Source organism: Lotus japonicus, chromosome 2, assembly GCF_012489685.1.
Source record: "Lotus japonicus ecotype B-129 chromosome 2, LjGifu_v1.2".
In the NCBI taxonomy this organism is placed as follows: Eukaryota; Viridiplantae; Streptophyta; class Magnoliopsida; order Fabales; family Fabaceae; genus Lotus; species Lotus japonicus.
The window spans coordinates 69099826-69114323 of NC_080042.1; the positions used below are offsets into that span (position 1 = coordinate 69099826).

The following is a 14498-nucleotide window of genomic DNA, read 5'->3' on the forward strand; positions in this document are numbered from 1 at the left end:
GTCAGCATGCCTATTCATCGCTCGTTGGAGCTCCAGACTCCGGCGAGGACCTGCTCCAAACTTATTGCAAACGAGAGGACCCAGATTTGTAAATTTTCCGGGGAGGGACTAATTTCAGACGGCGAGACAAAGACAGGGACCAAGTAGACGATTAACCCTTTTTTAAATCATAGGCAATATAATATTTAATAAACTGAAGGGTATTATAGTCTTTTGAATAAAATAGTTAAACTTTTTTGATTTCCGTCCGGAAAGTTTTTTAGGGTGGGCCCCACTAAGATTATTCTTTTCTTCCCCCTCTTTCTTCTAAACCAAAGGAGGGAAAGTTTCTTGATTTTGGTGCTTTCTTTCCTTCTCCAATCCTTTCTCTTTCTTTCCTCCAAACCAAACAGCCCTATGTTTTGAGCAAATTTTTGCCTTCTAATTAGTAACAACTAATTTTCAAAATTAATTATCATTTACTGTATTGATACTATACGATTAATTATTGGTCAATTACCATGAAAGCCTGAAGAATTGTTGTTAATTAATTCAAACTTAAATCTCTAACATATATAAGTTTGATAAGTTTCGATCACGAAATTATCCGTATCACGCCTTTTGATAAGTTTACGCATTCTCTTCTTTTCTTGTCATTTGTCATGCAGTTATGGAAATGTGCGTTTTTTTTAAATTAGGATGAGTGGAAGTATATTTAGACCCCGTTTGAAAATACAGCTTAATTAAGCGCTTATGGTCATAAGCGCTTATGACATAAGCGTTTATTCATAAGCTATTTTAAATTTTTTATTTAAATAAATTGAAAATAAGTTATATATAAGCATAAGCTCTTTTTCATAAGCTATCATGACTAGCTTATGAAAATAAGCTCAAAACAGCTTATGGTAGGTCATAAGCTGTTTGCATAAGCTCTCCCAAACACTGACATAAAAGCTTATGCTATCTAATAAGCTTAAATAAGCTCTTTCAAACGGGGCTTTAATTTTTGTGAGACTATTATCTCACTTCACGAGTGCATTAAATGTGAGGGGCTGGTCAATAAATTTATTTCATTCACAAAAGTGGAGATTCAAACTCTAAATTACTTACTTAAGACATAAATGTATTGTACGTATGTACCCACAATTTAGTACATGTTTGAAAAACTCATCCAGAATTTACGTTTGACCCGATCCACGTTTTTAAAAGTAAGAAATAGTTAATTTTGGATTTCTGAATTCACATTTGGCTTCTGAGAACCAAACACACATTTAAGGTGTTTAAAAATATTTATCAGTGTGTAAATATTAAAAAGTTGAGATTTAAACTTTTAACTTTTTCTTTACTTGGCCTCTTCACCAAACTAGTTCCAGCTCCATTATTCTTTGACATATAACAAGCACCTCGATCGGAGGCTCATGTTAAGTTCAATTTTAACAGTACAAGTGTTTGCTTTCGGAGATCGAGAATCTCTTGGTGTGTGCCACGAAATGCAAACTGCACAAGTACCCACTACTCTCCACTTTCTCCTCATCCGATGTCACCAGCATTGTGTCTTCAAAATCTCTTCTATCGTGACCTCTTCCTAATACAGATACAAACATCAGTTGGCATGCTTAGCAACAATGGTTGTGCTATTTTGCAGATTGACATGCATTGGCTCAATACACAGGGCAAATAATTGCAGAATAGTGTCTCCTACCTAAACCAACTTGACAGTATAATTTTGACCTTTTCATAAGAATTAACTTAAATTTTAGGGTCCATTTATATGCACAAGCTTAAAACTGCTCCAACTTTAGAACACCTTCTTAAGTGATTCTTAAAAAAAACTGCTCCAACTTTAGTTATTTTCTTACAAAAATATCCTTAATTAATTATTCATCATTCTTCGATCCATAGTGTACTCTGTGATACCCATAATATTTTTAAGATGTGATATTTGCATTAAACACTCAATTGCATCAACAACTAATGAACATGTAAATTTATAGATATTGAATCCGGTGATTGTGGGCAATGGGGGCAGCAAGTAATCTACTAAAGGCTTCCAAGGCAAGTCCCACTTCTTGCAGTGTAGAGTGCATAGACGAAATGGGATCAACGGAGCTATTACTGGAAATGGAGTCATCGGTAGGGAAGATACAAAGTGGTAAGGAGAATAAAGGGCAACCGTGAGGAGGAACGTGCGCCGAGATCACAATGTAAGTGGCAGCACTAACAAAATAGGTAACGGAGTTACAGTACAAAATCTTAATTCTCCGATCCACGTTAAACTTAACGTGACAAATTCTAACTTCTCCGTTAATACCTTGAGATACGTGAAATCACGTTTGCGTTGGCTCTAACGCCAAAACAAACATACACTTAATAAGCATATCATAGTCTCACAGTTTGCGCTATTTAAGCATGCAACCTTGCATGTAAAATTGTAAATACAATTAACTAAAAACCTCTGGAAATGAGTAAAACATCACTCTGGAAAATGAAGAATGACAGTTACATCTTACATGGTGTTCTTGACATTCTCAACTGAACTCTATTGAACAAAAGTTACCCTAACTCAACCAGAGTTACATAGGTAAGAACACAAGCTATATATATTGGGAAAACACTCACCCGTCCACTGATTTCTGGGACGCACGACTTCTCTTTTCCTCAATACCAGATTGGGAAAATCTTTGCCGAAGAACCTGCAAAACATCTTCCATTTTGACATCTTTCCGTGCCATCAAAACCATGGCATGGTACAGTACATCAGCCATCTCTGAAGCAGTACGCGACTTGTCCTCATTACTCTCTAGTGTTTGACACAACTCATTTGCCTCTTCTCTGCAAGTAGAAAGATAAAGTTACAATCTGAAGTCATAGAGATAACAAGCTTTTACTCCAAATGTTTTCTTCAAGCAAAGTGAATCATAAGAAAATTAGTATTTTAAACAAAAGGTTCAGCACAGAGGCAATTGTATCAGCTAAAAGGCTTAGCAATAACTGAAGCATGGACAACATGGATTTTTCGGGGGAAGAAAAGGGGGAAAAGGTTTGTTACTTATATTCAAACTGAACAGAAGAACATGCCAATATATACGCAACCTGATTTTAGAGCACAACAACTCATCATTAAGCAATAATCGCTTTGTCCAAGAAGGCTTTCCATTTTCTACTTCTGCTAACTCTGCTTTGCGCTGGGATATTGTAGACTCTAAGTCATACAAAGAAGTTAATGCCAATTTATTTCCATCAGCCTGTAGAAAAAAACCCAAATAAATTTGAATATTGCAGACTGTATTTGAAACAAAACAAGCCAATAACATGCTTGTTTGAATCAATTTAAACTAACCACTTGTTCTTTTAACAAGTCAAAGACTGATGTATAGTAGCATGTTTCTGCTCCTGTGTGGCAGGTAGGCCCATCAGGTTTTCCAAGGTATATTATCTGAGAAACCAGGGGGAAAAAGTAATCAAGGTTCCATATGATACTAATGCAAAGAAGAAAAGGAAAACACTTATAATTCCATCGGGAGAGAAGGCAAGAGCTTACGGAATCGCGATCACAATCAAGAAAGACATCATGAACATTGATAAAATTATTAGAGGTCTCTCCTTTCGTCCACAATGCTGATCGTGACCGGCTATAGAATGTGGCCTTGCGAGAAGATATGGTTGTAACCACTGCTTCTCTATTTGCAAAGCCTTGCATTAGGATGGCTCCTGTGTCAACATTCTGAGCTATTGCCACAGCCAAACCTTTATCATCCCATTTTAAACTGTCCAGAAATGAGTCTACCTGACAAAAGTTTGAACTTTTTAAAGTGAAATAAAAAATCAGAAATAACATTAAAATAAGGAAGAAATGAAAACAACAATTGCCAAGAAATTTCATAAGCAACACAAAGGATGAGCTTTCCTTTTAGTATCAACAACACATTTACAATCACCATAAAAGTGCAAAAGAATTTCCGAACTTAATCCCATGGAACTAAATTATTACGTAATTTCAACCCAGAAATATAAATAAAACTTACATGAGGTGCCCCAATTTCAACCCAAAAATATAAATATTACTTACATGACCAGCTTCGCAATTTAATGTAAAGTGCAACTTTAGGATAGAAAATCAAACAACTAAAACAACACCCAAGGTTTGAAGATAGCAAAGCAGGCATTAATATTGTAGCTAAAGAAAAATGATTTGTTCAAAGACCAGAAAGAACTTTCAGTAAGTTCTGGTCTACCTCAGTTTTTAAGCCTCGTGATGAAGGAGCAGAAATTTCAAGTTGATTCTCGATCATGTGACCACCTCCATTTAGGAATTGTTGAATATCTATTAAGATTTAGTTTATAATTAGTCTTGTCTCATTGAGATATAGTTTAGATTTGTTTCTCTATCTTAGATTAGTATATCTTAGATTAGTATCTATTTAAATAGAGATGATATCTATTTAAATAGAGATAGGTTTAGATATATTTAGTTTCTTTTTATCTCTTTGTTAGTCTATATATATTGTAGTTTTCAGTCAAGTATTAATCAATGAAATACAAGTATTATTTTATCAAATTCAAGTTGGTATCAGAGCAAGTTTCGATCCTACCGCTGTGAGGGGGCTCCTCCCCCGTGAGCCCCCTCATGGTGACTTTCCAAATCCCCGTGAGCCCCCTCATGGTGACTTTCCAAATCTCTTTGGATTTATTTTTCATACTTTGCTTCTGCGCTTGTTAGTTCTAGCCGTTTTCTTACGGCCTCGTTTCTTTCTGATCATGGTTCCCTTTCTCTTGAAACCCTAGTGATTCTTGTCACGTTCTTGGCAGTCACTATTGGCGTTCAACACTGTCAACGTCTTTCCACCGCCGTTTTCCGAAGTTGCTCAAAACGGATCAGAAACACCTCCATCTTTTCCCTGAAGCGTCGCCGCCTGTATCTTGAGCAAGGTTGGTCCTTGAGTGGGCGAGTCTCATTGATTAGTGAACACTAAGAATCTGTGGTAGGAATATCTATGTCTCTCCCACGGTACCCCGTTCATACTTATCTGTTGCGGCGCAAGGAATGGAATACGAATTCTTTGTATGGCGTGGTCAATAATTCGAGATTGTACTGATTCAGTAATGTGGTCTTTGTATGGTCAATGGCTGGTATTATTTTAATGGAAGCAAGCGGCAGAGTTTGATTAAGGTCTCCAGTGGTGCAGCACCTTTGAATGCAGCGGATATTTATTACTTTGTCCAAACTTTCCTAATCTTGATTTCATACAAGATACGTGAATAATGAGGAAGCCACAATTTCAACAATAGATAAAGATGGTTATTGGAGATGTTTATTTCAATCAGGATGAGTATATACATACATCTGATCGCTATCTGATCGCTTGCAAGGTATTATCAAATACAAGGGCTTTCAGATTGCTCCTGCTGATTTAGAAGTTGTGTTAATTTTGCATCCTGAAGTAGTTGATGTTGCTGTTACAACTACCATGTATGAAGAAACTAGAGAGATACAAGGTGGCTCTTTGGTCCAGCCAAGTTCTCAATTAGTGAGTTGGGTTACTCTGGTAATATTTCTTCTGTTGAATGGATGTATGCATCTGATGTGCACTGCAACTCTTTCTTAGAGTCCAATATTGAAGCTGCTATTGTTTGAAAGGGAAAAGTCTTTACCTAATCGTTGGGAGTAGGCGGTGAAGGGAAATTTCAAGTCTCTACGATTTCTGATTACCGCATTGCATTGTGTGGCAGTAGCTTCTCTTCTCGAGTTAATTATATTTGTTACAAGCTATGCATATGATATATATGCTCTAGCTTGAGGGGAAGTGTTGTGTGAATTTCTCTCTCCGACAGCAGTGGCTTCTTGAGTTAATAATATTTGTTACAAGCTATGCATATGACATATATGCTCTAGCTTGAGGGGAAGTGTTATTAGAGACTATGGTCAGCCACCACCGTCGGATTTCAAGCCACGCACCCTCACGTGCCTCCCATCTCTCTGCGTGTGAAGTCCACGCGCCGCTCTCTCCGCTGCTTTGTTATAGCTGGTCCTCTTTGTGTATCAGCTAGGTTTGGTTTTAAGGATCCTCTGTTTTGACGTGTGTTGTGTCGTCACAGTTGTGATCATCCGGTCGTCCTCTCCCTGTTTGGTTTGTGGGTTTGCTGTTTTGACCCTGTTTGAACGTTTCTCGTGCCATCTCTCATTGTTGGCCAAGTTTGGTTTGGTTTGGTTTGGTTTAGTTTGGTTTGGTTTGGTTTGGTTTAGAGTTTTAACTCTGTTTTCACGCTCAGGTTCCGCATTGGATTTTGAGACTTGAGTTGTTGTTTGCGTCTCATTGTTCGAGATGCTCTTATTATACTGCTCTTAGCTGACTTTATGCAATTTGGTTTTGAAGGTGACATTGTCACCTTCGTTTGTTTCGTCTCGATTGTTTGGTTTTCTAGTTGTTTGGTTTTCTGGTTTAGGGCTTCAGCTGCGAGTTGCGCTGGCCCACTCTCTAGTTGAGAGTTATTGGTTCTGGTTTAGGGCTTCAGCTGCGAGTGGCGCTGGCCCACTCTCTAATGTTTGAGAGTTGTCTGTGTCAAAGTTGACACCATTGTTTGTCTTAGAAGCCATCAATCGGTCGACCTCAAGTATGTTTTATTTCTGTGTGGTTGTTGTTGGTGAGTTGTTGCTTCAGCCTTGTTTTGTTTTCGGGCGTATTGTTGCTGGTTTTTTTCGCCCTTGTTTGCTGGCTCAGCTACCCTACGACACTCCAGAAGAATTGGTTTTTGTCTTGCATCAATTTCAGCCAGATCAAGTATGAGAAGTTGTCTTTTGCCTGCCCATGAATTTAGCAGAAGTTCAAAAGATTATTCAATTTGAAGTATTAGAAGTTGTCTTTTGCTGCCATGGATTTACTCGAAGTTTGAAAGGTTATTCAATTCAGAGATTCACCAAGATCGTCATTATTAAGGGATATCTATTAAGATAATGTTCTTCTTGGGTTCGATTTGTTACAAGCTTAAAGCTAAGTAAGCTTTAGCTTGAGGGGGAGTGTTGAATATCTATTAAGATTTAGTTTATAATTAGTCTTGTCTCATTGAGATATAGTTTAGATTTGTTTCTCTATCTTAGATTAGTATATCTTAGATTAGTATCTATTTAAATAGAGATGATATCTATTTAAATAGAGATAGGTTTAGATATATTTAGTTTCTTTTTATCTCTTTGTTAGTCTATATATATTGTAGTTTTCAGTCAAGTATTAATCAATGAAATACAAGTATTATTTTATCAAATTCAAGTGGAATAAGCATAACTACTTTGATAGATGCTAATGTAACCAATTATTTTATAAAATCAAAAGCAGAGTAGATGATTGACCGAGATACTTGTACACAATCTAATTGTCAATTAAACATAATGCATAATCAAATTGCATGTCCACTACCACTACATCATGAATAATATGAAATCCTAAACAATGACCATCTGTAACAGATAGTGAACAAAGTGGTAATTCCTTTTAGATAGCATGCTTTGTGGTCTCTAACGCCTTATTTATATAATGACAACGATCTCTCAGTGACATGAATAACCAAGTGAGCGGAATGACAATGATCTCTCAGTAACATAAATAACCAGGTGAGCGGTAGTTTCATACAAAGACAAATCTATGCATGAATCTGGCTTCCGATTCTAAAACAAAAAAACAATGCATTCACCGTACTACCTATTTCAAGGACGCAATCACAAAAATCATCATGAGAACCATCTTTTAACATCCAGACGAAGATCCACCCTAATAAGAAGAATGCACCATTAACTGGCCAATACAAAATCTTGATAAACTCCCAAACAGAGCCTTATGTAAATTGTAGATCAGTAAACAAAATTGAAACAAGCTAGTATTTTGTAATGCCCATTAAAAACATACCATCTGATAATGAAAAATAAAATAAAACAAAGGCAACCCACTTTTCCCCCTATTTTCTCAAGAACTCCCATTGCCAATTTCCCAAACAACATGCTAAGCAAAGCAATCAAATCATAGAAAACACAATAGTTTTTTTTTTTATCAGCCAAATAATTGCATTAAGGGAGCACGAAGGGTGCCCCAACCCTTAATACAAGGAAAGAAAAAAATAAGCAAACATAAAAGAACTAAAAGACTAGAGAAAAACTAGATAGAAAGAGTCACAATTTCAGCAACTAGAAAGAGTAATCATAGCATTCCAGACCAGCAACCATGATTGTAAGCTCAACACCAACACGCAGCAGCAAAACCCATTGCAATCAGCTACCAATAAACCAAAACACAAGCCTGGCTTCCTGTAAACCACTAGGCAACAGAGGGGAAATAGAGGGCAGCTAGCATCAGCAAGAAAACACAGTAGAACCAGCATAGAGCAGTGCAAAACTCTCCACACAACCCAGATTACAGTGCATCTAAGCAAACCAAAGGGCTCAAAGACCATTCATACACAGAATATAGGAAATACAATAGTTAGTTCACATTCAAGTACCTTGGGGTTTGATGTGTGCATAGAAGCGAAAACTAAGTGGTGGGTCTTGTAACTGCGTCTAGGATACTCATGACTGGAAAATGAGAGGTTGCATTTGTGGAAACCTCTGGCAGATTGAAGCATGTGAACGTAGGAAACAGCCATTGAATTGAAACACCACCTCTGACAACCACTTGCCTGTGCAATTGTAAGGAAACAAACAATGTTTTATTAGGAACCAATTCATAGAACCTCCAATAAGGGCGAACCCTCAACCCAGTTAACCCTAACACACATGGGCCAAAGACAAAAAAAAACCCTTAAATTAAAAAAATTAACCTATGCAGTCTGTCTACCTTTAAGATACAAATAATTTTTTAAAATTTAAATATTAGGAATAAATGCAGAAAAATGTCTAGTCTAAACTCTAAAGATTTTGATGCAGAAAGCACTTTGATCTAAGGGACATAATAAGAATAACTATGAGCAAAGTGAAGGCAATAAAACCATGAATTCAATTTAAAATTCAGGGGAAACATGTCAAAAGACCATAAATTTCTTTCAATTGCAGAGTCCTTCCTCTCCTACAGAAACTGTTATATACAATATTAAATCAAAATGCTGTCTAAACTGTAACCAATCTTAGGCAGAAAAAACAAAAACTGTAACATCGAAATATTTTACAACCTATTATATATATTCACATGTTTTCCAGGTATGGGTACCCTAACCCTAGTGTGTATATATATTCACTTGTTTTACAAGCTTAAATTTAATTCATAGATAACCCATTTCTGAATGTGCTATAGGTAGAGGAAAATACTACCCAGTCCCAGTTAACTATAAGAATGCACCATTTGTGGTTTCATTTGCATTTACCTATGAGAATCCTTTATGCCTAGACAATGTAAACAGACCACAGTTTACTAAGCAGAGAAGCAAAGGCCAAAGAAACAAAATACCAAACAGGGGCAAGAGAAGACCAAAATCATACCGGTGGGAGGTGGAGGAGGGCTGGCTGCTGAAACCGGCGGCGGCGGCGGACGACCTCCTGACGGCGCGGCGGATGAATTTCAGTGGAGTAGAGCCGATCTGAAGAGCCCCAACATCCAAAAGCGCAACAGGGAGAATGAGACACACAACCTTGGATGGTTATGGGGATTTGGGTTTGGCACCCCACCCTTTAGGCTACGCGCCCCAGCATTTTTTTTTTATTCCAAAACTACCCATCGGTAAATGATTTGCCGATGTCAAAATACCAATCGGTAAATGATTTACCGTTATTGTTCCTCAGTATGAACACCTTCATCCCATTACCCAGAACACGAAGAACAATATCGGTTAATAATTAACCGATTCTAATATTGTATCGGTATATCATTTACCGATTTGTAATCTGTAAGTTTGATCACCTTTTCACCATTACTCCTCCCTCCACCAACCCCTCCACCATTACTCCTCCCTCCAACAACCCCCCACCAGCCCCCCATAACTCGCCCAAACTACCTTATTCTCCATTACTCCACTCCTCCCTCACATTTCACCTTCCCACCACCACCACCATCTCCACATTTCCACCACCACCACCACCAACACCACCACCACCAAGGGAAAGCTTTTAACTTCTGGTAAGTGTTGTTAGCTTTGGTACTTTATTTATAGTTAGTTTAAGTAGTTAGTTGTTAGTTTAAGTAGTTAGTTTAGTTAGTTAAGTTGGTAATTTAGGCTGCTGAATCGTGAACTGAATCGGTAAATGATTTACCGTTATAGTACCGGAATTTGATTTACCGTTATATGGTCGGTTATTGATTTACCGTTTTTGTTCCAGGGATGACAGAGTCATTTTTCTTTGGTGAATCACAATTGATACATGCTGCTGGATTGGAAAATGATAATCCAGAGGAGCAACCATCACTAGCTGAACCTCCGATTATATCTATAGATGTCTCTCATTTGTATCATACTGATCAGGTACTCATTGCACAAATTTTTGCATGCTTTGTTTGCTTTGTTTATGCCTTGTTTTATGCCTTATGCCTTGTTTATCCTGAAACAGCGTTTCCCTTTGAAAGATGATCTTATGAAATGGGTTCGCGACATTTCTATGGCAAATAATTTTGTTTTGGTGACAACAAAGTCTGATAGTGGTGCGAAGGGAAGAAAAGAATATGTCATTCTGGGGTGTGAGAAGCATGGTGCGTATATTCCCTACAAAGAACCGGATCTTGTTGAAGGAACGTCAACACAAAAGACAGGTTGTCCTTTTAGGCTAAAAGGACGACGTACGAAAGATGATAAAGGTTGGTGGTTGAAGGTGATGGACGGTAGACACATCCATCTCGCAGCTGAGTCACTAGTTGGCCACAATTACGCTGGTAGACTGAATAGTGAGGCGAAGGAGGACGTGATAAATCAGGCTAAGACTTGGGTTCCACCTAGAAAGATGTTGGCGTCCTTGAAGGAAAAAGATCCTTCAAACTTGACTACCATCCAACAAATTTATGGTGTTTGCAAGCGGTTCAGACAATCCGTTCGTGGGTCACTGACAGAGATACAATACTTGTTGAAGAAGTTGGACGGTGAGAAGTATGTTCACTTCGAACGAAATGAACCCGGATCGGAAGTGATTAGAGATATATTTTGGGCTCATCCGAATGCCGTCAAACTTTTCAACACATTCCCATAATTTCCCCACTTTAAGTGGGGCGGGAAGCCTAAGGGTTGGGGTGTTAAACCCAATTCCCATGGTTATGATGTGTTTGGATGCGCAAATAATAAAAGGATTTTTTAAGGAAAAATATTAATTTTAGAGTAGTGTAATTTTACATCACTTATTTTGACTGATTACAGTAGGTTAACATATTTTTTAAAAAAGTAAATATCATTAAAAATTTATCATATATTAAATTTCTTTAAAAAAATGTGTTGACCTGTTATGAAATTTAATATATGATAAATTTTTAATGATATTTAATTTTTTAAAAAATATGTTAACCTACTGTAATCAGTCAAAATAAGTGATGTAAAATTACACTACTCTAAAATTAATATTTTTCCTTAAAAAATCCTTTTATTATTTGCGCATCCAAACACATCATAACCATCCAAGGTTGTGTGTCTCATTCTCCCTGTTGCGCTTTTGGATGTTGGGGCTCTTCAGATCGGCTCTACTCCACTGAAATTCATCCGCCGCGCCGTCAGGAGGTCGTCCGCCGCCGCCGCCGGTTTCAGCAGCCAGCCCTCCTCCACCTCCCACCGGTATGATTTTGGTCTTCTCTTGCCCCTGTTTGGTATTTTGTTTCTTTGGCCTTTGCTTCTCTGCTTAGTAAACTGTGGTCTGTTTACATTGTCTAGGCATAAAGGATTCTCATAGGTAAATGCAAATGAAACCACAAATGGTGCATTCTTATAGTTAACTGGGACTGGGTAGTATTTTCCTCTACCTATAGCACATTCAGAAATGGGTTATCTATGAATTAAATTTAAGCTTGTAAAACAAGTGAATATATATACACACTAGGGTTAGGGTACCCATACCTGGAAAACATGTGAATATATATAATAGGTTGTAAAATATTTCGATGTTACAGTTTTTGTTTTTTCTGCCTAAGATTGGTTACAGTTTAGACAGCATTTTGATTTAAGAATGTAATAGGAACATATGATTATTAGATGACAATATAAAATAATTCTGCGGTAATAATAAACCAAAGTTTTATCTGTAAACGTTAATTCTTATTATGTTTTTGTTTTACATGTATGCATCATGCATGTATATATCTTGCCCTAGTACCTGAACTTTTGGATCCACACTTGCAGGTCGGGCTATTGTGTACAGTGAGCCAGAGAAGAAGGTGCTGTCAAGATCCGGTGATGAATGTGTTGTAGCTTTGACAGAACAGTGGTACATTACATATGGGGAATCAGAATGGAAGAAGTTAGCTGAGGAATGCTTGTCTAGCATTAACTTGTTTTCTGATGAGACAAGACATGGATTTGAGCATACTTTAAGTTGGTTGAACCAGTGGGCTTGCTCACGATCATTTGGTCTTGGGACACGCATACCATGGGATGATCAGTTCTTAGTTGAGTCTATATCGGATTCCACTATTTACATGGCTTATTACACCATTGTCCACTATTTGCAAAATGGTGATATGTATGGATCCACTGATCAATCTGTTATTAAACCTCAACACCTGACTGATGATGTTTGGGATTATATTTTTTGTGATGGACCTTTCCCCAAGTCTACCGATATTTCATCATCACTTTTAGACATAATGAAGAAGGAATTTGAGTATTGGTATCCATTTGATGTTCGAGTTTCTGGTAAGGATCCCATCCAGAATCATCTTACTTTCTGCCTTTACAACCATACTGCAATTATGTCCAAGCACCACTGGCCCCGTGGGTTTAGATGTAATGGGCACATAAAGCTCAATAACAACAAAATGTCCAAGTCTACTGGAAATTTCAGAACTATTCGCCAGACAATTGAAGAGTATTCTGCTGATGCTACACGACTTGCTTTAGCTAATGCTGGTGATGGCGTTGATGATGCCAATTTTGAATTCAATATAGCAGATAAGACAATTAAACGACTCACTAAAGAGATTGAATGGTATGAAAAGATTTTAGCTGCAGAATCTTCTATGACAATCGGTCCTCCATCTACTTTGGCTGATCGCGTGTTTGCCAACGAGATTAACATTGCTGTCAAAACAACTGAGCAAAATTACTCCAACTACATGTTTCGAGAAGCTCTCAGGACTGGCTTTTATGAGCTTCAGATTGCTAAGGATGAGTATATATTCTCATGTGGGGTTGAAGGTTACAATCGTGAGTTGGTGTGGCGGTTTATGGATGTGCAGACACGTCTTCTAGCACCTATCTGCCCACACTATGCAGAGTTTATTTGGAGAGAGCTTTTGAAGAAGGAGGGTTTTATGGTGAAGGCAGGCTGGCCAACTGCAGATGTTCCTGATCTTACACTGAAGAGTTCCAATAAATCTCTGCATGATTCTATTATTCGTATAAGGAAGCTACTTCAGAAGCAACTTTTAGGTTCAGAGTACATGGTGACTGCAGGCTTGATATATGTAAATGAACATTTAGATGATTGGAAAGTGGAGTGCCTGAACATTCTCCGGAACAAATTTAATAGAGATACTCGAACTTTTGCTCCGGAATCAGAGATATTGGAGGCTTTGGAACATAGGGGTCACTCTTGTCAGCAATGTAGGCCTTTCTTGAATTATATGAAGGGTAAAGCCAATGAACACGGGGCTGAGGTGCTGGATTTGAGATTCAGTGAAATGGAGGTTCTTAAACAAAACTTGGACTTGATAAAGAGACAGTTAGCTCTAGAACATGTGGAAATCTTATCTGCAGCTGATGCCGATTCTGTGGCTAAAGCTGGAGATTTAGCTAATGTACTTACCCAAAATCCTTCATCCCCTGGAAATCCAACTGCTGTCTTTCTCAAAACCAAGTCTGAGAAAATTGATTAGTTTTAATTTTGTTATTTTGATTGTTAATTTGTGGTTATAGCCGACTTCACTATGTGAGATAAGACTTTGGTTGTCATTGATTATTAATTAGTGGTTGTTTCATGTTTGTTATTATTGAGAAACTCAAGTACTCAGCACAGACATCTGTGCTATGAAGCTTTTTAAAATGTTGCTGTCCAATTCCTATTTGATCTGATATTACCTGCTGTTTTGCCTCCCCATTTTCGTTTTCTTGCTTCATCCTTTTGCTAGATCTGGATTTTGGTCGAAAAATGCTTCAGATCATGGTCCAGAGAGAGAGAGAGAGAGATGGGGCTTCAGATCATGGTCGAAGGTGTTGGGGGAGACAGGGGAGCCCATGGGCCGAGGAGCAAGACACCAAGAGATATCAACGCCACATCTTAACCCTAAACCTTAAGGCATTAGGTTTATGGGTCACATCTCTTATAAACTCTTCTCCTCACCCACACTTAACCAATGTGAGACTCCAACTCCGCACTTGAATTCTCAACAGAAGGAGTTTCTGAGGGTTGCCTCTGA

General features: G+C 37.8%; 2 protein-coding genes across 2 annotated transcripts; one reads left to right on the forward strand and one right to left on the reverse strand.

Annotated features, from left to right (window-relative positions):
• Positions 1-2372: 2372 nt before the first annotated feature.
• LOC130739097 (histidine biosynthesis bifunctional protein hisIE, chloroplastic-like) lies at positions 2373-9590 on the reverse strand. The gene is made up of 6 exons (XM_057591325.1): positions 9440-9590; positions 8467-8643; positions 3521-3766; positions 3320-3415; positions 3073-3224; positions 2373-2811 (listed from the first exon to the last, which is right to left on the reverse strand). The coding sequence occupies exons 2-6, from the start codon at positions 8608-8610 to the stop codon at positions 2595-2597; spliced, it is 855 nt and encodes a 284-aa protein (XP_057447308.1). The 5' UTR covers positions 8611-8643; positions 9440-9590; the 3' UTR covers positions 2373-2594.
• A 2652-nt stretch (positions 9591-12242) lies between these two features.
• Positions 12243-14101, forward strand: LOC130736933 (leucine--tRNA ligase, cytoplasmic-like; the record flags this gene model as incomplete). The annotated part of the gene is made up of 1 exon (XM_057588706.1): positions 12243-14101. A coding segment is annotated over one exon (1716 nt), but the record flags the coding sequence as incomplete, so codon positions are not given.
• Between the last annotated feature and the right edge of the window lie 397 nt (positions 14102-14498).

Excerpts from the sequence above, each read along its gene's own strand:
- LOC130739097 (XM_057591325.1), bottom strand. The coding sequence starts at position 8,610 with ATGGCTGTTTCCTACGTTCACATGCTTCAATCTGCCAGAGGTTTCCAC. Across the intron at positions 3,225-3,319 it reads ACTTGTTAAAAGAACAAGTG|GCTGATGGAAATAAATTGGC; the intron begins GTTAGTTTAAAT and ends TTTTTTCTACAG. Across the intron at positions 2,812-3,072 it reads TTGTTGTGCTCTAAAATCAG|AGAAGAGGCAAATGAGTTGT; the intron begins GTTGCGTATATA and ends TTCTACTTGCAG.